At 58.2% G+C, this 23942-nt stretch overlaps 1 protein-coding gene across 4 annotated transcripts in view; it reads left to right on the plus strand.

Annotated features, from left to right (window-relative positions):
* The window catches only part of SPTBN4 (spectrin beta, non-erythrocytic 4), a 33870-nt gene that overhangs the window by 6550 nt on the left and 3378 nt on the right, over nt 1–23942 (plus strand). For 2 of the 4 annotated variants that reach the window (XM_039361826.1, XM_039361827.1), the window contains exons 8-34: nt 349–461; nt 905–1092; nt 1245–1362; nt 1474–1632; nt 2075–2377; nt 2967–3117; nt 3219–4092; nt 4255–4392; nt 5057–5437; nt 5569–5950; nt 9234–9436; nt 10425–10515; nt 11489–11662; nt 14722–14985; nt 17058–17282; nt 17629–17718; nt 18023–18301; nt 18657–18787; nt 18861–19065; nt 19386–19763; nt 19872–20116; nt 20218–20356; nt 21125–21209; nt 21551–21747; nt 21856–22418; nt 22757–22826; nt 22912–23195. In XM_039361826.1, coding sequence (XP_039217760.1) covers nt 349–461; nt 905–1092; nt 1245–1362; nt 1474–1632; nt 2075–2377; nt 2967–3117; nt 3219–4092; nt 4255–4392; nt 5057–5437; nt 5569–5950; nt 9234–9436; nt 10425–10515; nt 11489–11662; nt 14722–14985; nt 17058–17282; nt 17629–17718; nt 18023–18301; nt 18657–18787; nt 18861–19065; nt 19386–19763; nt 19872–20116; nt 20218–20356; nt 21125–21209; nt 21551–21747; nt 21856–22418; nt 22757–22826; nt 22912–23195 — 6430 coding nt within the window. Of the gene's footprint in view, nt 1–348; nt 462–904; nt 1093–1244; nt 1363–1473; nt 1633–2074; nt 2378–2966; nt 3118–3218; nt 4093–4254; nt 4393–5056; nt 5438–5568; nt 5951–9233; nt 9437–10424; nt 10516–10576; nt 11412–11488; nt 11663–14721; nt 14986–17057; nt 17283–17628; nt 17719–18022; nt 18302–18656; nt 18788–18860; nt 19066–19385; nt 19764–19871; nt 20117–20217; nt 20357–21098; nt 21210–21550; nt 21748–21855; nt 22419–22756; nt 22827–22911; nt 23196–23942 lie in introns of those variants that run through there. The other 2 variants (XR_005558942.1, XM_039361828.1) reach the window with 2 other exon arrangements.

Genomic DNA, 23942 nt, shown 5'->3' on the forward strand with positions numbered 1-23942 from the left:
CGGGCTGATCTGTCCCTGCTGATCCTGGAAGGCTGTGCCAGGATCTGCCCCAGCATGGAAGGGTCCCTGGGGAACCTCAGACGCGAACCTGCTTCACCCAGCATCCATTCCCATCTCACAACATCCCGCAAAGTGATTGGGGTGGCAGTGGGGTGGCTGCCCAAGCCCCTTTCCCGGAACAGTGATGGGTCTGAACCTGTCCAGGGTCTGCCCCTCAAACCCTTGTTGATCAGCCGTGGAGGGGAGACTTTGGCCTCCCTCCTGGTTGGCTCCTCGGCTGCCGCACTTTATCTCCTCCTCCTCCTCCTCCTCTTCCTCCTTCTCCTCCTCCTCCTCCTCCCCACACAGATGTCAATGTAGAACATCCAGACGAGAAGTCCGTTCTTACCTACGTGGTGTCTTTCTACCATTATTTCTCCAAGATGAAGGCGTTGGCTGTGGAGGGGAAGCGAATAGGAAAGGTGAGCCTGGCAGGCGCGGCTCCCAGAGGCCCCCGTGCAGGAGGGCAAAGGCTGCACTGCTGGCCCAGAGCAAGGAAACACCCCCCCACACACACACAAACACTCAGCCTGGATGGGATATTTCATATGCTCAGCAGCTCAGCGTGGTCCCTGAAAGGAAGGAGCCTCGTCCAGCTCCAGGGGGAACGTGTCTGATGGCAACCATTGGTCTGCCAGGACCTCTTGGGTGACCATCTGGCCAGGCAGCCTGGCTGAAGAGCAGAAGGTCCCAGAAACAGGCACCTAGAGGAATTGGCAGCACTGACTGGCTGTAGAGGAGGAGTTAAGGGGTGCTCAAGGCCGCATGGCAGCTGGATCAATTGTGCAGATGCCCTAGGGGGTATCTGCTTGCTGCCAAGAGCATGGGGGGAATTTCACAAAAGTCTCCCCCACTCCTGATCCAGGTGCTGGACCAAGTGCTGGAGATCGAGAAGATCATAGAGCGTTATGAGTCTCTGGCCAGCGAGTTACTGGAGTGGATCGAGATCACCATCCCCTTCATCACCAACCAGAAGTTTGCCAACTCCCTGTCGGGAGTCCAGCACCAGCTGCAAGCCTTCACCGCCTTCTGCACCCTGGAGAAGCCCGTCAAGTGAGCCTCTCAGGAGGGGCTGCTTTCTCCCGTTAGGGCTCACACTCTGGGCCCCTGTGTGTCCCCCAAGGCTGCTGCTGCCACCTTCCCTGCTTGCTCGGAGTGGGGGCAGTCCACCCTGGCCGGGCTGACCCTGTGCCCTTTGCCTGCAGGTTTCAGGAGAAGGGGAACCTGGAGGTTTTGCTTTTCTCCATCCAGAGCAAACTCCGCGCCAATAATCGCAAACTGTACGTCCCCAAGGAGGGAAAGAGCATCTCGGATATCAACAAGGTAAAGAGATGCAGGTAGTCAGATGGCCTGTCTTGACTCTGGCAGGCCTTCCCTTTCCCTCCCTCCTCCCTCTCCTCTCTCTGGCTCTCTTCTCTCACTCGCTCTTGCCAGGCCTGGACGCAGCTGGAGAAGGCAGAGCATGAGCGGGAAGTGGCCCTTCGTGCTGAGCTCATCCGTCAGGAGAAGTTGGAGCTACTGGCCCAGCGTTTTGACCACAAAGCCGTCATGCGGGAAACTTGGCTGAACGAGAACCAGCGGCTGGTCTCTCAGGTAGTAAGACTGGGGTGGGCTGAGGGAACCCTGAGGGTCCCATAGTGAAGCTTTCTCTTGACCCCAATGCCCAGCAACAACTTTATACTGTCCCTCACTAGAAAGTCCCAGGGAGTCAGCTCAGGGGGGCATTTATAAAAGAGGGGGCTGCTGGCCTTGGTGGGGACAGCTGGGAAAAAGGCTCCCATGAAACACAGACTGGTTCCAAACAAGGATGAAGAGGAGCAAAGGTGGGTCAGCTCAAGAGCCTAGATAGCCATTGGGGACCAGCCGGGCAGGATTTCCTGGGGAGGGGGGCCCATGGAGATTGTAGCTCATGGAGCCTTTCCGAAGGACCCTTATTTCCAAATTATGAGGGAAGGCAAGAGAGCCACTAGCTTGCTCAAAAGGAACTCTGTGCAGGTGCAAGATCTGCTCACCAGTTCACATTTCCTCCTCTCAGGACAACTTTGGCTGTGACTTGCCTGCCGTAGAGGCTGCCATGAAGAAGCACGAGGCAATTGAGGCAGATATCTCCTCCTACCAGGAGCGCATCCAGGTGGTGCTGGAGCTGGCCCAGGAAGTGGAGTCTGAGGGCTACTACGACAGCAGGCGTATCATTGCCCAGAAGGACAACATCCTGCGCCAGTGGGGACTTCTGACAGAGCTGGTCAGTGCTCGGCGCACCCGCCTGGAGCAAAATGTCGCCCTGCAGAAGATTTTCCAGGAGATGGTCTACATGATTGACTGGATGGAGGACATGCAGGTCTGGGTCCTACCCAGGGCCTCCTGAGGGAGCTTGGGGAGGTGGGGTGGGCAGGCAATTTCCACGTTCCCTGCTCAGTAACCCAGGGGAGACCAGCTGGAAGGTGGGTCCTGCCCCCTGCCATTTTGCCAAGCTGAATTCTGCCAGCTGCATTCGTGTACCTGGACACGTACATTATGACACCTGAACTCAAAGAACACCGAGTGGTGTGCAACATCACACACCCCCACCCAAAATGCACAAAGAGTAAAAAGAACCCAGTCAGGGGCCACCCTGTTCTTTAGGCGGAAGTCAGAGTGTGCCACCCTTCTGTGCCTGGAGTCAGAGCACTCCCCGGATCCCTTCCACCTTGGCCTGGTCCAGAGGAAATTCATGGCTCCCTGGCATGTTTTCTCCCCAGAGCAGGAACAGCATGCACCGACTCAGGCTTCTCTCCTACTCAGAGAAGCCCACCTGGGGCACCCTAGAGTTGGTCCATCCCTGGGCCAGCAGAGGCTGAGTGTGGCTCCTGCAGGTGCTGCCATGGCCTCTCTTAGGAAAAGAAGCCACAAGTCTTACCACTGGCATTCATGCCTGATCACCCTGGCAGGCCCAGCTGGCATCAAAGGAGTTTGGGAAGCACCTTCTGGAGGTGGAGGACCTGCTACAGAAGCACAGCTTGCTGGAGGCCGACTTGTCTGCGCAGCAGGACCGGGTCCAGGCTCTCAACGCCGCAGCCCTCAAGTTCTCGGAGCTGCAAGGTGATCCTCGGGGCCTGGTTGGCCTTGGCCAGTGGAGGGAGGGCACTTGTGGGCTCATAGTGCAAGCTCTCACCATGTGTGCCGGTTGTCCTTCCCCCCAGGCTATCAGCCTTGCGACCCCCAGATTATTTGCAACCGCGTCAGCCATGTCCAGAGCTGCCAGGAACGGCTGCAGGAGCTGGCGTCCAAGCGGCGGAAGGAGCTGGAGGCCTCTCGCCAGCTGTGGTCCTTTCTGCAGGAGGTGGAAGAGGCCGAGGCCTGGGTGCGGGAGAAGGAGCGCATCCTGTCGTCCTCCCAGAGCTTCGGCAAGGACCTGGACAGTGTGGCCAAGCTGCTAAGCAAGCACAACCTGCTCCTGAGTGAGCTGAGCGGCCGCCGCTCCCTGCTGCAGGCGGCCATGCGACAGGGTGAGCAGGCATTGCTGCGGAAGCGATTCGGCCTGGGCAACGTGCAGGAGAAGATCCGGGACGTGCGCCTGCACTGGAAGAAGCTGGAGGGGCTGGCAGCCAGCCACCTGCAGAAGCTGCAAGGGGCCTTGAGCTTCCACCAGTTCAGCGCCGACACGGATGACTTGGTGGCCTGGCTGCAGGACGCCTACCGCCTGGTCTCCAGTGATGACTTTGGACACGACGAACACTCTACCTGCTCGCTGGTCAAGAAGCACAAGGGGGTGATGCAGGAGATCGACAAGCACCGGGCGGCGGTCCTGGCCCTGCGGAAGCAGCTGGCCACCCTGGCCCCCGAGTACCATGAGACCATGGAGGTGCAGATCCGCATCGTGGAAGTAGAGCAGCTGTATGATGAGGTGGCTGAGGTGGCCATGCTGCGGTGCCAGTGGCTCCAGGACGCCCTGGCTGTGTACCACCTCTTTGGCGAGGTGAATGCCTGCGAGATCTGGCTTGATGAGAAGGAGCAATGGCTCAACCGGATGGAAGTGCCAGAGAAGCTGGAGGACGTGGAGGCGGTCCAGCACCGGTAGGGGGGGGCAGTGGAGAGAAAGTTGGGGAGGGGATTGTTCAGAGCCCAAGCCCCTTGCCCTCTTCTTTCCTTTGTACTTCTGCTTCTCCCCCCCCCCCATCCCACTGGGCCTGTCTTTTCAGGGAGAATTGGGCTGATCTCACCTCCCTTCTCACACAGGTTTGAAAGCCTCGATCAAGAGATGAACAGCCTAATGGGTCGTATTCTGGATGTTAACCAAATTGTTCAGCAGCTGGTTGATGGGGGCCACCCTAGTTCCTCTGAAGTCCAATCCTGCCAGGACCATCTCAACAGCAGGTAGGAAGTACCCTGCACTGGAGGGGGAGGGCAGCCCAGCTGAACATCCGGCATGAAGGTCGGTGACCACCGCTCTGATCCACATACAGGCAGGGTGGCAGCTTCTCCTATTTTGTCCCCAGAAAACCCTTCAGGGACCCGGGTGCTACTCTCTCTTTTCAGACCTGAGTCCCTTTGGGCTGCTTCACTGAGAGCAAGCAAGGAAAGAGAGACAGGCTGCTGGTGACACTCAGGCAATTGCCCCTTGTCAGCTCACCACAGCTTCCCCCCTGTCCTGTCTCCCTCAACCCCTGGATGCTTGGCCTGGGGTTGCCAGAGCCAAACAGTGCAGGAGGGGGAGCAGTTGTATCTCTTTCCCCCTACAAGGAATCCCTGCATGCTTGGCCAGGAGAGGATGACCTTTCTTGCAGCCGAGCATAGTACTGTGTGTCCACTGTCTCTCTCGCCCACATTCCTTCCTCAAGCTCTGAACAGAACCCTAATCAGGGACTCCAGTGCTCATTTAATCAGTCACGGCTGGACACAGCCTTACCCCAAGGTCCAGACCCTGTTGGCCCACCCAGGTGCTGGGCAGAGGGGAGCCAAGCCTGTTTCTTCTTCCCATACCCTCATCATGACCTTTCCCATACTTGTTACCTTTTTCCTGGTCCCGTGGGGTGACTAGATGGAACCGAGTGGTGGAGCTGGTGGATGATAAGAAGAACCACCTCAGCTCCATTCTGAAGATCCAGAACTACTTGCTGGAATGCAGTGAGATCAAGTCTCGGATCCGGGAGAAGCGCAAGGCCATCGAGTCCACCCAGTACAGCAGTGGTGATCTGGGCAGCGTCCTCTCGCTCCAGCGCCGCCTCTCCACCATCGAAGCGGCCCTGGTGCTCCTGGAGCCCCGGCTGGTTGAGCTGCAGCAGGAAGGGGAGTCCTTGGCCACCACCCACCCCGCCCAGGCCATGGAGGTTCTCATGCAGTTTGAGGAGATCAGCGAGGAGTGGGAGGCTTTGAAGAAGACTCTGCAGGGCTGCGAGGATTCACTGACGGTGGCCAGCAGGTCAGCGGGGCCAGTGGCTGAGGGGACAGGCTGTGAGGCTCACCACAGATGGCCAACAGAAACGGCCAGGAAGGCCGATTGGGGCAAAGGTGTCTCAGGAGGCCTCTCACTGCCCCGGCCTCTCCTTGCAGGCTGCAGCAGTTCATCCAGGACCTGGACAGCTTCCTGACCTGGCTGGTGAAGATGCAGGCCGCCGTGGCCTCGCCTGGGGAGGAGCTGCCAGGCGACCTCTCAGAGGCCGAGCGGCTGCTTCACCAGCACGCTCTACTCAAAGAGGAGATCAGCCGCTACGAGGAGGATTATGCCAAGATCCAGGCTGTCAATGATGTGCTGGCGCTGGAGGAAGCTGAGCTGCCCTACCTGTCCCTCCAGCAGTGGCTGCAGAAGCTGGAGGTGGGCTGGAACAAGCTGCTGGAGAGTTGGGAGCACCGCCGGGAGGTCCTGGTGCAGGCACACATCTTCTTCCTCTTCCTGCGTGATGCCAAGCAGGCCGAAGTTTGTCTGTACAACCAGGTAATCCTTGCTGCAGCCTGGCATCACCCTCCTCTGCTGTGAGGCAGATGGGGCATAATGCCACCCCAGAGCTGCAGTTGGAACTGAGGAGGCAGAACTGAGAGGGCCTCCTGCCTGCCAGTCACCCCTCTGGCTTCAGAGGAGGCTGCCAACTTCCCTGCTTCTCAGCCCTGGGGAGCTCAGAAGGGGCCTGCTCTGAAGGGAAGCTGCCCTGAGGGGCTTGGCCAACACCCATGGGCTTAGCCAGGTCTGCACCATCCCTTGACTGTGTGCCCCACTAAAGAGGGGTTATTCTAGCTTTCCCCGGCCTTTGGCACCCTCTGAACAGTCTGGCCAGTGGCTGAGAATGTGGGGCTTGTCCCCAGACACAGAGAACCTGCCTGCTTGGGCTAAGGGGCCAAAGTTGCCAAGCCAACCTCAGCCAGTTTGAGGTTACGGACAGAGCGGAAGACACTCTGGCCTGGCAGGACATGTGGCCCCTGGGGTAGATTCACTCATACTGGCTAAAAGCGTGCAACAGGCTGAGTTTGGATACTGAATTTATCCCCTTGCTGGGTTTGTATAACAATCTTGGTCCTACGCTGCCAGATGGCCAGTTCGCAAAGGGCTAACTCTGGCTAAGCATAGCAGGTTGTATGAATGCCACCCCTAGTTTGTAATGGACATTAATCCTGGGATGAGGTGAGAATCGGATTGCTGTTGGTTCACCCGAGCGCTGAATCCTGAGCTGGTGGTCACCATCAGCTTTCTCGCCTCCTTCAGCCCCTACAAAACAGAGCGTTCTTTGGAGAGCAGGTGAGGCCTGGGTGCAGGAAGAGACGCCCTCCACAGCGCTCTGCCGTGTGTGGCCATGTCCCCTTCTGGAAATGGTGGGCAAACAGAAGGCGTTCTCCCATCTCATCCTGGCTGATGCAACCTCCTTTTAGTAATTGACATGAGCCTTGAATGAGTAATCCAAAATCAGAAATGGGGTAGCTCCTTTTCTGACTAACAGATTTTATTAAGTGGCAAGAAACTCTTCCTGCACCTCACCAGACATCAGATGCTGAAGTGCAATCCGGGATTTAAAAAGGAAGTGAGGCGGGGGTGGGGGAGTTGTGGTCATGCAGGGCCGTGCCTTGAGTTTCTCTTCTCTGCAGGTTGGGGGGGGGGGCTGGCAGCTGGGGGGGGGCTTCTTGTCAGCAGGGACATCCACCAAGTCTGGCTGGACTTTCACTGAATGTCCACCCTTAATATACGCTAAGCCCCTTCCCAACGAGGAAGAGGAAGGGGATGAGGTATTTTAATCAGCTTTTCCTTGATAAATTCGGCTTCTGACAAGCGTCATGTAACCCATATAGGAGCATTGCTGGCACTCATTTAAGAGAGATTGGCAAAGGGTGAGAGCGTAGGATTTCTGTCTGCTTCTATTCCTGGTTCTGTCTTTGGAGGTGGGGTTGCCTTACATTCAGGTTTGTTGTCTTCTCAGGTAAATTACAGCAGATTTCCAGATGCATTTTAAGCCTTTGTATGCCAAAAGAATAACAATGTTGGGTATTTGGAGTTTGAAAACGTTCTGGACATTTCTCAACACAAAGCTTCCTATATCCTGATTTAAAAATAAAATTTTTCGCAGGAAGTGAGCCAAGGACAGCTGCCTTCTTTAAGGAAACCCTGCAGGGCCCTTCCTGCCTGGGGGAATGCGGGGTGGGGGTGGGGGTGGGAAGGCATTTCTCTCTGGCCTTCATGGCATTGCAGAGCAGAAGTGTCCTGTCCACGTCAGAGGGTTGCAAGGAGTTGGTGCAACTGTGGCCCACCATCCCTGAGGCCGGGCCCTGATCCGAACGGGGGTGGGGTGGGGGTGAAGAAGAGCAGCAGCTGAGGGATAATTGCAGCCCACGCAGGGGTGTCTTTCCCACTTGCCCTCCCGTGCCCCGCCCCATCCCTAGAGCGCAGTTCCTCCTGCCCTGCAGGCTGCTTAAATTAGCTAAATGCCCGTCTTTGCCAGGCGCAAGCGCCAGCTCTCCTTTCCCTTGTTATCCATCACCAGCTCAGGCTACAGTTCCCTCCTGGGAGAAGATGAGGCCACTGGGAGCTTCAGAGTTCTGGCTTCTTTTCTCTTCTTTTTTACTCCTCCTATGCCAAGGAAGTTGGTTGGCTTGCAGTCTCTCAGAAGCTTCTACTGATTCTGAGCGCTGCCTTTCTTGAGCCAGGGTTTCAGAGTCAGGCTCTGCCTCTTTCTCTCCTTCAGCTGCAGCCCCCCCCTCCCATCCCCCCTTTGCACTTCGAAGAGGGCTCTGGCCTCTCCCCAGCAGAGACAGTGGCAGGCAATTCCATCCTTTCTCTGGTTGCGCCCCCAGCTGGCCCCTGGCCATTGAGCGAGACTCTCACAGCTGTTGGACCCAAGCCCACCAACCTCCGCTCTTCTGAGCGCAGGCCTGCCTCCTCCCCTGAAGAGTGGGCACTCTGGCAGCTGCTCAGGACAGGGTGGTCCCATGCTTTTCCTTTGGAGAAAAATGCTGCACCGACTAGCTGGCTCCTTCTTGGCCAATTTCAGAAGGCCAGCGGCTTCCCTGGGCAAATGCTTGGGAATGTGTCCTTCAGTAAGATGGCTTGTTCAGGTAAGAGCAGGGTTTTCTTGGGGAAAGAGGCAGCTGGATCTCCAGATGTTATCCTGTATTAGCAAAGGAAGCTGGAGTAAAGTGGGGATATCCCTGGAACTGTTGGGGGGGTTTCCTTTCCTACCTATAGCTATTTCTTTCTGCTCATGGGGGGGGGGCTGAGGGAGAGCTACCACCATGCAGAAAGTTTGACTTTTTTGCAAATGGGACTTTTCCTCCCATTTCAATATCAAATAAATTCTAGTATAATATTTTGCTCTTTTATCATTTCCAGCCTTGACCATATCAGCCTTTTTGTTGTCTTGCCCTGAACACTTTTCCACCTAGAACAAAACTCAAGAATGTTGTGCATTTTCTAACTGGCTGCCTTGTAGTGTCATCCAGGGCACGCCCCCCCCCCCAAAAAACTTTGCAGCATGCTAGCCTTATCCGTGTTATGCTGCTTCTGGTTTTGTTTTCACGCAGGTTTATCCTGTGCATGGCATCCTGAGGCTTTGCAAAGCCTTCAAGTAATGCGTTAAGGGGGGGGTAGCCTTGTGGATGATGCAGTTGGGGTCTCCTGGCTCCCCGGCCTGACTTCAGCAGTTCTTGCAGAAAGTCTCCATAGAAGCAGCTCAACCAGCTGAAGGGAATAGGAGGATTTTGACAGCCAAGGCCTCAGGCCCTCTCTGGCATTGTTGCAGGAAGCCACACTGGATCACACAGAGCTGCCCACAACTGTGGAAGGGGTGGAGAAGGCTATCAAGAAGCAGAAAGAGTTCATGACCACCATGGAGCTCCAGATGCAAAAGACCACCGTGGCTCTCAAGGCGGGCGAGAGCCTGATTCGGCAGGGCAACCTCTATAGTGAGCCGGTGAAGAACAAAATGGAGACCCTCCAGGCAAAGTAAGGTGGTCAGCAGAACACCCCCCCCCCAAATGCAAAACCCACAGGACCTGCCCAGAAGGTCTTCTGCTGAACAAAGTGCGGGGAGGTCCCTTCCCATCCTTGCCCGGGTCAGAATCCCAGGGCGGACGCAAGCCATTCCCTGCCACTCTCCCTCTGACTGAGCCCAACCTTGCTGACTAGGGGCAGGCGAACCCTTGGCCAGCCCCAGTTGTATAGGCTATGCAATGAGGAGGGGGCTGCAGGCAGCACCTCACAGCTTTTGCGACAGGGCCCCAAGCTGCTAGGCCTGAGGAAGGCATTGACCAAAGGGAAAAAGCTCCACCTGTGGGGCAGGACACACTCTCAGGCCCCAGAGAAATAAACACCAGTGCCTTCCCCACCGAGTGCCTCGAGGAGCTGTGGTGGAGCTGTGGCCGTTTGCAACCAGTTGGATGCTGCTGGTTGGGGAAGGCATCCCCCCCACCTGCAGACCAGGTGGCTCTCAATCTCCCCCAGGTGACTGTCTGGCTGCATTCCCCACAGCCCCCAGGCCTTGGGTCCAAGCAAGGAGCTAGACCCACTAAGATGAAAGAGGGCTGGAGCAAAGGGGCTGGGGTCCGAAGGAACCGTCCATGCTGTGAAGGACTGCTTCTCTCTCTCCCTTGGAAGCTTCTCTTTGCAGAAGGCCAAGTGCTAATTAATTTTGATATCTTAAATGGTGTCAGATCCCAAATCTACTTTTCTGCTCCAGATAGAAACAGCAGCTCAACTGTGCTTTTTTTTTAACCCAAAGCTGGAAGAGCCCAGAGAAATTTGGAGGAACGCTTCCCTGCATGCAAAGGGGTCTGAAGCCTAGCCCTGCCTCCACATCCCCTCCGTTAAGGAAAAAGGGGGCCTGGCTGGGTCAGATACCAGGAAGGCTGAAAAGGGGGCAGGGCTCCATGTGCCAGGCAGAATCCTCCTGGGGAGGAAGCTGACTAGGTTGACCAGTTTGCTCCCCTTGCAGGAGCAGACAAAATGTCCAGCTGGCCAACACCTGGATGCTGCGCCTCACTGACCACCTGGAGCTGCAGTGCTTCCTACAAAACTGCCATGAGGTATGGATCCTGGGGACTCCCAGGGGGGCCCTCTCTGTCCCCTGAGAGGCCAGAACAAACGGGGGGGGGGCTTGAAGATGGCAGCCATGGGGGACCCTTGCCCCAGTTATACCTCCCCAAATACAGCTAGTCCTCTGGAGGGCTTCAGAAAGGATGCCGGGGAGGCTATTCTGCTTTGTCCAGAAGGACACCCCCCTTTGCAAAAGGGTAGGGTAGTGCTTACTGTTTTGGGGGTTTTCATGAGGGAATATTTAGACATGCAGCCTTAACCCTGGCATGTGTGTGCCTGCACACAAACCAACAGGATCAGCTGGCCCTTAGGAGGGTCTGGGGGGGGGGAGGGGGAGGAATGAATAAAGCGGAAGGAGCCAAGGACCAGAAAGTTCACCCACAGCCTTCCCGGCTCCCTCGCTAGCGAGAGAAACCCATCTCCCCCTTCCCTCCGCAGGCCTGGTGGGCATTTCATTCGCGGGGCGGTCTACCCCTCTACCGTCCCCCTCCCCCCTACTTAGCAGAGTTCCCGGTCTTCTCGCCCTCTTCTGCGACGACTGCCCGGCTTGAAGCCCCTGCACTGCCCCTTCTCCAGGCGGGGTCGCTTCGGTGCACCCGACCCCCCCCGAGTTGCCCACCCCCGCCTCGGAGAGGGCTGGCTGGAGGCTGGGATGAATGGGGGAGGAGGAACAAGCGGTTTGAGTCTATCTCCTCCCGCACCCGAAAATCCTTCTCCGAGAGCGAAGCTCCCCCTCCCCCCCCTCTCGCGAACTGGGGATGGGCGGGCGGGCGACTCCGCGGCTCTGCCGCTGCAGCGCGCCGGCCGGGCTCGGAGCGCTGGGGACCGTGACGCTGCAAGGCCCGGCCTCAGCTGCAGCCGCCGGGCGGAGGCGCCCACTGCGCAGGTAGGAGGGGGCGACGGGAGCCCGGGCTGAGCGCGCCTCCCCGTCCGCCCGTCTCTCTCTCTCTCTCTCTCTCGCAGCTGGATGGCTGGGTGGCGGAGAAAAAGGCGCTGATGGCCGGCGAGGCGCCCCGTGACAAGGACGCGCCGCCATGGAAGCCGCCGCCGCCGCGGGCCCCCAAGCGATGGCTCCGGCACCGCGCCTTCACTGCCGAGCTGGCGCAGAATAAGGAATGGCTGCACAAGATCGAAAAGGTGGGTGCGAGAGGAGCGAGGCCGGGGGCTCGCCTGGCGGGGGAGGAAAGACCCCCTCGGCCCCGGCCGGGCGGCTGATGACGCAGGACGCGCTTCGGGCGATGCGTGGCTCGGCTCAGGTGGGGAGGCCGGCCGATTCCCCTCCCCCCCGCACTGCGTCTTGGAGGGAGTTCCGGGGAAGCTGCCCAGATGCCCGGCGCCTCCCGATGGGCTCTGCTCTGCCTTGACCCGGGAGCTCCGGGAGGATGCAAGCGCCCCCCCTTCGGTCCGCAACCTCTGCTGTGCCTGGCCTGTTGTGTGTCTGTCGCCAGATGTGATGTGCGGTGCCTGCTCCCTGGCTGGAAGGTTGGCTGGCCTTCTGCAGCTGGGGGGCTTCTTCCGTTGGGGAGGGGGCCGTAGCCCCATCTATGAAGAAACTCCGGGAAGGGGGCTGGGGCTGCCCTGGGAGCAGCAGGTGTGGCGGAAGAGGCTCAGGCCGAATCTGGCCTGGAGGGAGGTGGTTCTGGAACCAGGCCGGCCGGCTGGCTTGGAGGGGGAGGGGGTTTGGTCATCATGATGGTACATCCCTGACTTGCCAGTTCTCCCCAAGGAGGGGCTCATTTGTGACTGCTGGTAGCATGAAGAGTTGAGTTACGTGTACTTGAAAAGATGCTGTTTCCCAGGTAAGGGTGGACCCCTTGGGGGGAGGAGGAGGAAGAGAGGGTTTCTTGGCACCCAAGGGTGCGGGATAGGTTTGGAGCTGCTGGTTGAATGCAGAGCAAGTGGCAGTGAATATAGGGCAGTCTCTGCCCCCTTGGCACCACATGGTATAGCTAGAGACAAGGGTCCCTTCTGAATTTGGGCACCAGGTATCTCTTGCCATAGAGCTTGCACCCCTTCTTTCCTTCCGTCTGCATTCCTCTGGGGGGGTGAACCCAGGGGACCCTGCCCCAAAGCTGCTGATGCTGCAGGGATCTCAAGGCAGCAGGAAGCCCTCTGGATGGCAGACCACTCGCTTTGCACGCCAAAAGTTTGGCCCATCCAGAAGGGTCCCTGGGAAGCATTCCCGGCACCCTCTGTGAAGATCTTGGCAAACTGAGTGGAGCAGGAAACCCCAGGCCGAGTGAGTAGAGGGAGGTCCATATTCTTGCAGGAGATTCCCTCGTGTCTGAGCCAAGTGCTGCTCCTGTGCCAGGTTTTAGGGGGTGGGGGGGGGGCTTGGCATTGCTTTTGCTCTGGGTATAATTGATAGAGAAGCAGTGGGTGGGTTAATCTTGCCTGCCTGCCTGCCTCTGTATAAATCAGGCCAACCCGTCAGTAAAGGTCCGGCAGGCAGGAGGGGGCTGGGGTATTATGCACAGCCCTTTGCCCTTGGGGGTTGAGGATTGGCAGCAGCAACTGGCACATTTTCTCAGTGGTCCCACCCAGAAGCTCCCTTGACAGCTGGGGCTGGGTGGGATTGTGTGTGCACCACATGAGAAACTCCCCTCAGCAGAGAAAGACGGAGGTTTATTCCCAAGAAAATAGAGCAAGCTAGAAGCCCTCCTGATACACCCCAAGGTCTGGGCCTGTAAGTGTTGCCAGGGGCTCCAAAACTCATGTCTTGACCTGTGGCCTGGGCAGGAAGCTGCTTGCCTGGGGACCTGCAGGTGGTGCCCAGGGAGGCATCGGGCTGATGAAGCTACCCAGGTAGTTTGCTGCAGTGTCCCAAGGCCTGCCCTGCAAGTCACCCCCACCCTGCAGGCAGGGAAGACAGGTGGTGCACAGCTGCAGTGGGAGCTCCTGCCACTGCCCCCTCCCACCCGACACAAGACAAGGCAGTTAGGAGGGCTTTGATGCCTTTGGCAGTGCCGTGATACACACACACACCCCGCCCAGGAAAACTCCCTGAGAAGGAGGCACTGGGCTTCGCATAAAAGGGTGCAACCGATCTGCCTAAAGGGAGTGAGCATCTTGCCCCCCCAGGGGTGGAAAGCTCTCCTGGGGAAGCAGGGGAGGGGGCACTGGAAGGGAACCAGCGGAAAAAGGATTAGAGTAAATTGCCCCCCCCCAACCCTAACCCTCTCTGTGACTTTGGACAGATCAGTGGAGAGGAAGGGAAGGTTGCTGAGCTGGTACAGTGCTTCCCTCCACCCCATTTCTCCCCTTCTGCTATTATTGTGCATCCAATGACAGCAACCTGGGGGGGGGGGCAAGACAAGGGCGGCTCCCTGCTAGAGGGGCTGCCTTCTTTCCCCATCTCAGGAAGAGGGGCACAGGCAGCGCTGGCTGAAAGCTCAGCTGGGTCTGCAGAGCCATTCTCGGGGGCCCTTCAAAGCCTGGAGCCAAGGAGAGAGATGGGAGAATTGTGCTCTCCGGGGCTGCATGCAGCAGTTCTGGGGAACCTGTGTTTAAATTAAGCCCACAGGACAGGAGGGCCTGGGTCTCCCTTGACCGATGGCAAAAGCTGCTCAAGTTGTCTTTGGTGCTGGTGTGGCAAGCGCGCCTAGTGACAACCGGCCCCTAGCATTGGCGAGTCGGAGCGGATCATGGGGGTCAGGCCAGTTGCTGAAGATGCAAGGCTGCTGACAGATGTGTGTTTTGAGGCCTTGTGGCAGGGCTCAAACAAAGCACTTTCAATACTGGGACTCGGAGAGAAGGCCAGAATCTCAGCAAGGAAGATCCAGCCGAGTTTCTTAAGGCGGTAATAAGGCAAAGGCTCTTGCAATGGCTGCCCAGGATTTTTGCAAGCTGGACTGAGCCACCACTTAGGAAATAACTTATTAACAAATTTCTCTCTTATTTTCTGGTGCCTTTCTGACATTCCTCCCGTTACTTTTCCGGCTTCCCCACAATCCCTCGCATTGATTATGGCCCTGTAGAAGGTCAGGGAACGTTTTCAGGAAGGGGCTGATGCAGAGTCCAGACTCCCAAGCTGTGCTGGAGGCTGTGCCCAGAGGCCCAGGGAACCTTGACTCAACTTCCCAAGGTCACATCGGGAGAGCTTCGGAGCCAGAAGCTTTGGGCCCAGCATCCGGGGCCATTGACAGAAGGCATGGGGCGCTGTGCCAGCTCTTCTCCTTTCCCTCTCTTGCCCCCAGGAGGGGCGGCGGCTGATCCAGGAGAAGCCAGAGCTGGCAGAAACAGTGAGGAAGAAGCTGGGGGAGATCCGGCAGTGCTGGGCAGAGCTGGAGTCGGCCACTCAGGCAAAGACCCAGCAGCTCCTGGAAGCCACGCAGGCCGACCGGATAGTGCAGAGCTACACAGAGCTGGACAAGCAGCTTCTGCACATGGAAAGCCAACTGCAGGCGGTGGATGCTGGGCCGGGCCTGGCCAGCGTGAACAGCAACCTCAAGAAGCTGCAGGTGGGTTGCAAGAGGTCAGCGAAAGGTCTTTGAGGTGAAGAGATTTGGGGGCTGTGGGAGTGGGCTTCCAAAGGCATCTGGCTTTACGGCTCCAGCTGTGTGAAGGCTTTGCCAGTCTGGGCTTCTCCAGGGCAGAATATTTGGGGGTCCAGGTGAGACCTTTCCTGAGATAACTGGAATGTCTGGACCTCTTTTGGCTTCGTAGGACAGCATTGAAAGAAAGTGCAACATGCTGCAAATTAAAAATAAAGCAGCAGGTGCCTCCTTGATTACCTGTTGCACCCAATCAGCTTTGGTTGGTACTGGGGGGATGAGGGTTGCCTGGAGTAACCTTGGATAGTGGTGAGCCAGCCTCTGCTGCCCCCCCCCCCCGACAGTCTATGGAGCCCCAGGAGAAAAGGAGAGCCTGTGGTGCAAAGGGGTGCCTGTTTGGCTGGTCTACTTACAGTGGTAACAGACTATTGTAGCTCAGGGTTGAAATGAGGAGTTCTTGCTGCTCTCTGAGCTTAGTGGTTTTCTTGCAGATGTTTCATTACCCAATTAGGTACCATCATCAGTTGTAGTGTAGCACTAACATCAGACTAGCACTGATGATGTTACCTAGTTGGGTAATTAAATGTCTGCAAGAAAACCACCAAGCTCAGAGAGCACCAGGGCCCCCCCAGACTCCGGTGGGTTGCTCCTCCTCTGATTTGCGGCCAGCCTTTTCCAGCAGCGGGGATTGCTAGTCCTTTTGGGGTGGGGTGAGTCACCCCTTGGTTACAAGGTGCCTGGCCTAGCCTGCCTTATGGGAAGAGCTGGCAGCATTTGTGGCACACCCTCCCTCTGCAAACCTGTTCCTGGTTCTCCTGACCAGTTGCTGCCGCCGCTGCTGCGCTCCCTTTCCCAGGCTTTGCCTATCTGAGTTCTTCAGGTTTCCCTTGGGTTCTTGTTAATGGGAGAGGCCTTTTGGCATCTTTGCCACCCAGAGTGGACTTCGAGAAGAGAGTCACTGAGCAATGCTGCGGAGCTTGGAGACCAGTGGAATACCAGTTGGGCAAAGTAGGCCATGGCCAGCTGTTGGGCTCCACTGGGGCAAGAAGCTGCCTGTGTGAACTGGGGCCCTCTGGGGAGGCCAGAGGAAGCCCTTTGGCCCAGCCAGGCCTTCACCAGACTTGACTCCTTCAGGCAAGCGCAGACCTGCCATGGATTCTTTTGCTGGTGTGCTGGGGGGGGGGAGAGGAGTGCTCTGTGTGGGCCACTGGAGGAGCTACAGAATGGGGGGAAGTCTGGGAACTGCCCCATTGGGGCTACTGGGAGCCTCTGCTGGAGCAGTTGATCAGATCAGACCTATTACAGAGTTATGCTTCCTCCTCCAAGAGGCAAGTTGTTGCAGGAGGAACCTGGAGGGACCGCAGCCGATCAGACCAGGAAGAGCCCTCTGCCTCCACCTTTTCATCTGCTCTGTGGGTCTTCCTGGGTCAGCTCCCCAGAAAAACTTCCCACCTGCTAGCTCAGTGATCCATAAGCTTCTCTTGAGATGCTTGCTCTCTTTTCCGTTTCTGGCTTGAAGTTTATTTGGCCCTTTTAGAGCAGGGATAGTCTATGTGAGAATCATTATTATGGGTAATTACAAGCCAGGCAGTTTAGACAGGACAGCCCCTTCCTCTTCTTGGGCATCAGGTGTTGCTGGTTGCATCCCCCAAGCTCTACTCTGGAACAGGGGCAAGTTGTTTGGAGAGGGGAAGCTGGGCTGGAGCTGACCCTGGGCCCCTCCCACTCAGGCCGCAGGCATAGCCCACTTGGCAATGATCGGGTGACCAAGCCTTCAGCTCTCAGAGCAAAGCCCAAACCTTTAGCAAAGATGTCAGTTCCATCTTTTGTGAATTTCACCCATCAAGCAGAACGATGACGGGGAGAGGGGAGGAGGGCATTTGGGGGGGCTGAAGGCCTGAGCCATGAGCTCTTCCAGCAGCCAGTGTTTCCCAGGGGAGGACCCGAGGCTGCAGCAGAGCCCCTTGCCCAGAGTCACACTTGGCAGAAGCCAGAGTGTGTTCGTGGGTGCCACCCAGTGCCAGCCCTCTCTCTCGCAGACCCTGGAGACGCAAGTGGAGGAGTGGTCCAAGGAGGCGGGGGAGCTGCAGGCCCAGGTCGCTGCCCTGCCGTTGGAGACGGCCAGCCAGGAGATGGTGGATGGCAGGCAGAACGTGGTGGGAGCACGGATTGTCCGCCTCATTGAGCCCCTCCGGGAGCGCCGGAGGATCCTGCTGGCCTCCAAGGAGCTGCATCAAATCAGCCACGATCTGGAGGATGAGCTGGTAAGTGCTGGGCAGAGATGGCGGCCAGACTGGCTTCAGGAAAGCTGATGGGATTTGCAGCCAGCCAGGACTCTGGGCCATACAGGACTCCTCTCTGAATGGGATGTCCAGGTACAGAAATCCATAGGACGCCGAGTGGCTTGTTTCCGGCCCCCCAGTAAAAAAAAAAAAAAAAAAAAAAAACAGCACGAAGCCCCCCCTCCCGGCCAAAGGGCAGCCAAGAGAAGTGATGCATAGAGGATCCCACGCTGTCTCCACACTGGCCCTTGGTAGTGTGGAGCTGCCAGCTGGCCACGTGGCTCACGTTGCTTTCAGGGCCTCAGTTTTGCCCTTGCTTTCCCTTTAGGTCTGGGTGCAGGACCACCTCCCACTGGCCAGGCTGAAAGACCGCGGGAGCAACCTACAGAGCGTCCAGCAGCTGATCAAAAAGAACCAGGTGAGCAGGTTCTTTTTGCGGGCAGCCCTGCCCAGAGAGGGGCCTTGGCTAAAAACCTGCTTGGCTCAGAAGCCAACCCAGAAAGTGGCATTGCTTTGGAGAGCTGCGCTGGCGTGGCTGAGCCTCTGGGTGCCAGCCCGAAGCCCCTTCCCCCATAACTCAAATGGAGAGTCAGTGGTGGTGGCAAAAGACGGTCCTTAACCCCCCTCCCCATCCTCAAGGCTGGACCTGGCAGCCAAGCTCCACTCTGGCTGGATGCTTAGTGCATCCCCCCCCCCCCCAAATGCTCTGTCTCTGACACCAGAACCTGCGCCGTGAGATCCAGGTGCACAAACCCCGAGTAGATGAGGTGCTGGCGCGAGCCGGTAGCATCGCCTCCATCCAGAGCCCTGAGGTGGACACAGTGCGGCTTCTGTGGGAGAAGCTCTCCGAGCTGTGGGGTGCCCTCCAGGAGGAGACTGAGCAGCGGCAGCAGCTGTTGGACGCCACCTACCAAGTGGAGCAGTACTTCTTTGATGTTGGGGAGGTGGAAGCCTGGCTGAGCGAGCAGGAGCTCTTCATGATGACCGACGAGAAGGGCAAGGTGAGCCTCCCCTCTGCCCTGGCCGGGGGCTGCCTAGAGCAAAGCAGGGGGAGTGGCCGGCCAGCCACTGGAAGGGGTCTGCTGGCTGGGGAGCAGCTCCCCTTCCCAGGCTGTCCCCTGAGCCCTTGGGCAGCCAAAGCCGCCACTCTCCTCCTCAGACCACTCTGGGGATCCTGTGCAGGCCTGGCCCTTCTGGCTTTTGGCTGCCCGGATCCAGAGTTGGCCATAAGAGAGGCGCTTGGGGAAAGCCGCCTTCTCCAGCTGCAGATCCGAGGACACCAACTTGCAGAACGGACCAGCAGGGCAAGAGGGGGAAAGGGGGCCCACACTCCCCTCCCTGGAACCCTTTTTCCAGGATGAGCAGAGCACGCTCCAGCTGCTGAAGAAGCATCTGATGGCCGAACAGACAGTGGAGAACTACGCGGAGACCATCGCCCAGCTGTCGCGGCAGTGCCGGTCCCTGCTGGAGCTAGGCCACGCAGACAGGTGGGGCCCTGCTCTTCCCACCCCTCGCCTACTCCCCCTGCCGGCCACACTGACCAGCTTGTGTCCTTGCCAGCGAGCAGGTCAGCCGGAGGCAGTCCCAGGTGGACCGGCTCTACGTCTCCCTGAAGGACTTGGTGGAGGAGCGTAAGGCCAGCCTGGAGCAGCAGTACTGGCTGTACCAGCTCCACCGCGAGGTGGACGAGATGGAGCACTGGATTGCTGAGAAGGAGGTGGTGGCTGGCTCACCCGAACTGGGGCAGGACTTCGAGCACGTGACCGTGAGAAAGGGCAAATGGCCAACGGCCCAGAAGCGGGAGGGAGGCCCTGTCCAGGGGATGCCAGTGCCCACCAAAAGCTGGTTTCTTAAGAAATGGGATGCTCGGTGGGGCTGAGGTGTGCTTTGCCCATGCCTAGGAAATGCTCTCCAGCCCTGGGCCGGCTCCAGGAGCCAAAGGGGAAGCAGGGGAATTAACAACTGGCAAGGAAAAGGAAACATTGAGAACTGCATGTCCAGAACGCAGAAAGCAAGGAGGGTTTCGGCCGCTGTTGCACAAGACACACCTGTGCGTCCACATAGCTCTCTCTTTGTTTTGCACAGTTGCTGCAGGAGAAGTTTACCGAGTTTGCCAGCGAGACAGGCACTATTGGCAACGAGCGGATCTTGGCCATCAACCAGATGGTGGATGAGCTGATTGAGTACGGGCACGCAGATGCTGCCATCATTGCTGAGTGGAAGGACGGGGTGAACGAGGCCTGGGCGGACTTGCTGGAGCTGATCGAGACCAGGGCGCAGATGCTGGCTGCCTCCCACGAGCTGCACAAGTTCTTCAACGATTGCAAGGATGTCCTGTCCCAAATTGAGGAGAAGAAGCAGCGCCTACCCGCGATTGCGGCCCGGGAGTGCAAGACCTCAGCTGGGACTCTGCAAAGGATGCTCAAGTCCTTTGAGCATGACATCCAGGTGCTGGTGGCCCAGGTGAGTGGGAAGGGAACAGTGTTCAGGGAACGCTCAACCGGGGGGGGCGAGCAAGCTGACTGATAGGATAATATCTTCCTGTTCTGGGGGGGGGGGAATGGACGGCAGGTACGGCAACTGCAGGAGGTGGCAGCCCAACTGCAGACGGTATACGCGGGTGAGAATGCCAACGCCATCGCCACCAAGGAGCAGGAGGTGATGCGCTCCTGGAAAGAGTTGTTAGGCTTGTGCGAAGATTGCCGGCTGCAGGTCACCACCACGGCCGATAAGATCCGCTTCCTGAATTTAGTGCGGGACCTCGTTTCCTGGATGGACATCATTCTCTGCCAGATTGGTGCTGGCGAAAAGCCCAGGTACTGCTGAGGGGGGGAGAGCAGCCCCGGCCTGCCATCCTCTGAAGGAGCGATGCCTCCTCATGGCCCTTCCACTCTCCCCACGCCATCTCTGTGCGCAGGGACGTGTCCACGGTGGAGGTACTGATGAGCGACCACCAAGGCCTGAAGGGTGAAATTGAGGCTCGCAGCAAGTCCATCTCCACCTGCGTCGACCTGGGCAAGACTCTGGTGCTGAACAGAAGCCCAGCCTCTGAGGAGGTGAGTCTCACCCAGGGCCCATTGCAGGGCCGAGGGCATATGGGTGGGCCCACTGCATGGGGGACTGGAGGACTCCCCAGGTCTGGCACCTGGAGTGCTCTGGGGATTTAGCATGCGGGGCTCACTTGGTTGCTGAGGCTGATGGTTCTGGAAGGACACCAATCGATTTGTCAGAGGGTTTCCCCAAATCCATCGCTGCATGCAGGTCTTTAATCTGCATGAGGAAACTGCAGGGAGGAAACAAGTGGTGGGGCGGATCAGCTACTCTGGATTTGCTGCAGTTGAGTGGGGGGGAACCTGGAGCTAGGTCCATTCTTTGTCGGGTGGAGGGGGAGATGTTGTATGGCGTTCCCCTTCCAGAGCCTCCTACGAAAACTCTGGGGGAGCGAGAAGACTGTTGCCGATGGTGCTCCCCTGACGGGATCCAGGAGCCAGAGAGCGTTTCTCTGCGCATGAGCAGACTGCCTTTGCTCTTGCTGATTTCAGCGGGAAGCCCAGGTGCCTCCAGGCTGCTGTGGAAAGCAGAGCAGAGCAGAGAGCTTCCAGGGCCGGCAGGCAGGCCAGCCTTCAGGTTTCCAGCCTTTGCCCTGCCCAGTGCCAGAGAGAGCCGAGGATATTCTGGGTCTGGGAGCAGAGGGGCTTAGAAAAGTGCCCAGCTTCAGGCACTGAGCAAAGGCAGAGCTTTCCCAGACTGCGACGGGGATCCTGGAAGGTTCAAAATTGCGCCCTCTCCCTCTCCCAGCCAGGCTTCTCTTGCTTGCAATGCAGATCAAGCTCCACCTGGAGAAGCTGAGGACCAAGAAGAAGGAGATGGTGGACAAGTGGGATCAGCACTGGGAGTGGCTGCAGCAAAGTAAGCCCACTTGGCCCAGCCCTCCTCCCAGGGGTAGAGGCAAAGGGGGCAGTCGGGGCACGGGACCACCGGATGAGCAGTGGTGGCTGGAGCCACAGCTTGGAGGGTGGCAGCAAGCGTCCTCGTACTCAGTGGCTGCCTCTAGAGTGGTGCATGCCCAGCTGGCCCGAGAGAGAGAGAGAAAACGCTCAGCACATGTGGACAAGGACAGCCCCTGCTGGATCCCAAGTTGGGCATTGCTCAGCTGCCCTACCTCTGAGCTTCCTGCCACAGGTCGGGCAGCGCCAGGGGGCTGGGCACATCTAGAGGAGCCTTTGCTCAGGGCTGTTCCTCCTTGGCAGTGCTGGAGGTGCACCAGTTTGCCCAGGAGGCTGTTGTGGCGGATGCCTGGCTGACTGCCCAAGAGCCCCTGCTAAGGAGCCGGGAGCTGGGCAACAGTGTGGATGAGGTGGAGCAGCTCATCCGGCGCCACGAAGCCTTCCGGAAAGCTGCTGCCACTTGGGAGGAGCGCTTCAGTTCCCTGAGACGTCTCACCACCGTAAGAGTCCAGACTCGGGCCCCTTGCCCTGGGGGGAGTGGGCAGGGCAGGCTCAGCGTGATGGGCGCACAAGACACTGGCCTCTCTCTCGTCTCGGTTACCCCTTAGATTGAGAAGCTGAAGGCCGAGCAAAGCAAGCAGCCACCCACCCCCCTCTTGGGCCGAAAGATCTTCCCGGATCCTGCCGAGCTGAGCAGCAAGGGTGCCTCCTTCCTGTGTCAGCCGCTCTTCGAGAAGGCCCATGCACTGCTCAATGGACTAGAGCCGGAGTCCACTGAGGCCAAGGTGGCCTATGTCCGGCAGGAGCTGAAACCCGAGCGGCTGCAGCCCAAGATTGACCACCTACAAGAGGGCCAGGGGGCTGCCATGGAAGCCAAAGCCCAGGAGAAAGCCGGCGAGGCCAGCGTGGCTGTAGAGGAAGCCCTCAGAACGGGTACTTTGAGCCGAGCTCCTGGGTCCTTGCTAGAACAGGGGGAGGTCAAGTTAAGCCGGCCGGACAGGCACCGGGAGCGCCAGGAAGCTCGCCGATCACTGGAGCATCATGAGTCCACCGAGCAGGACGCACCCCGGCACGAGCCAGCTGAGCGCAAGAGAGAGAGACGAGACCGGAGGGCAGAGCGGCGGGAATCCAGCGAGCAGGAGGCTCCACACGTGGACCCCAAAGCAGGCGGGTAGGTGCTGGTGCCTTGGACAGCAAGCATGAGGCTGCAGCTTGCCCCTTTCCGTGTGCAGGACTCCCACATGGGGAGACTCTGCTCAAGGGCTTGCGGAGTCCTTTGGCTGCAATTTCAGCCGGGGGAAAGGTTAATCTGGTAATAAAAGACAGATGAACTGGCAGCATTTCTGAGGCGGTGGGTCCTTTGGGAACTCAGAAGAACTGTGGGCAGGCTGGGGCAGGCTGAAGTGTGGCAACCATGTCCTCCAAACTACCCGGTTCCTCTTCAGCCACGTGACACTGCTGAGCTGGCTGCTGCCCGCTTCTGGCTGATCCTCCCTCTCTTGTCCACAGCAAAGCCACCCTGGCTGACATCGTGGAGCAGCTTCAGGAGAAGGAATCGGGAGTGCTGGCCCCTGCCACGGTGAGTTCCCTTCCTTGGCAGCCTCCAGCACACAGCCCACGGGTCCCTCCTTTCTTCACAGCTGTCGGACCTTTCTCCCCTGCAGCCGCGGGAAAGAGAGTCTCCTGCTCGCCTGCCCAACGGCCTCGATGTGCTCCCGGAGAGGACGCCACGGCCAGACCGGCCCCGTGCCCGCGACAGACCGAAACCTCGCCGGAGGCCCCGTCCCAAAGACCCCAATGCACCACCAGGCGAAGCCTGGCGCTCACGCTCTGCCCCTGCCCAGAGCAGCACCCCACCTCCGCCACCCCCAACACATACTGTCCAGCAGGAGGGCTACCTTCTCCGCAAGCTTGAGCTGGAGGGGCCAAGCAAGAAAGCCGCAAATAGGTGAGGTGGGGGGGGCTCCCAGCAAGATTGTGCTGCTTCGGGGGGAAGTGCAGTTCTGCAGCCAGATCTGACGCAGCAACAGCTGGCAGCTACCCTCACTCTGAGACCCAAGAGGGTGGCCTGGTTATGGGGCCAGGGCATTTGGGTGGCCATGTACGGTGGGCAGATGGGCTGGGCAAACTGGTCGGTAGGAGGAGTTCATCGTCCTGGGACGGGGTTCTTGGGGGGAGGGCAATTTCCTCTGAACTGCTAGAAGGACATCTGAGTTTGGGGTCCTGGACTAGAAGGGAACGCTAGGGTGCCACAACATCCTGATTTAAAGGAAGTGTCCCTTAAATGGCCCAGAGCTTGACAAAGGTTGGAGTCTGTGAAGGAATTGAGGGTTAAAGTCCCAGAGAGACAAAAGGTGACCCTCCTGGCTTTCTCTGGTGAGCACCAAAGGCAGACTTTGTTAGTCAGGTCCTTATAATGATGAAAAGCCCCAGAATTCCTCAGTGCAGCAATCTAAGAATTCTGGGAATGGAAGCCCCCACATTTGAAGAATACAATTTCGGAGACGCTGTTCCAAATGGTTTGGGAAAGGGGAACCTGAGGAAGCCATGAGAATAACAGCTGAGGTGAGAGGGACGGTGAGGATGAATGAGCAGAAGAACAGGCTTGGGACCCTACTTGGGAGTAGAATTTCCGTCCCTAACTGAAGCGGTTATTAAGTGAAACATCATGTGGTCACACAGTTTAGCAATGGTG

Source organism: Crotalus tigris, unplaced genomic scaffold, assembly GCF_016545835.1.
Source record: "Crotalus tigris isolate CLP2741 ecotype Arizona unplaced genomic scaffold, ASM1654583v1 scf7180000019364.2947544272:3078424, whole genome shotgun sequence".
NCBI lineage: Eukaryota > Metazoa > Chordata > Lepidosauria > Squamata > Viperidae > Crotalus > Crotalus tigris.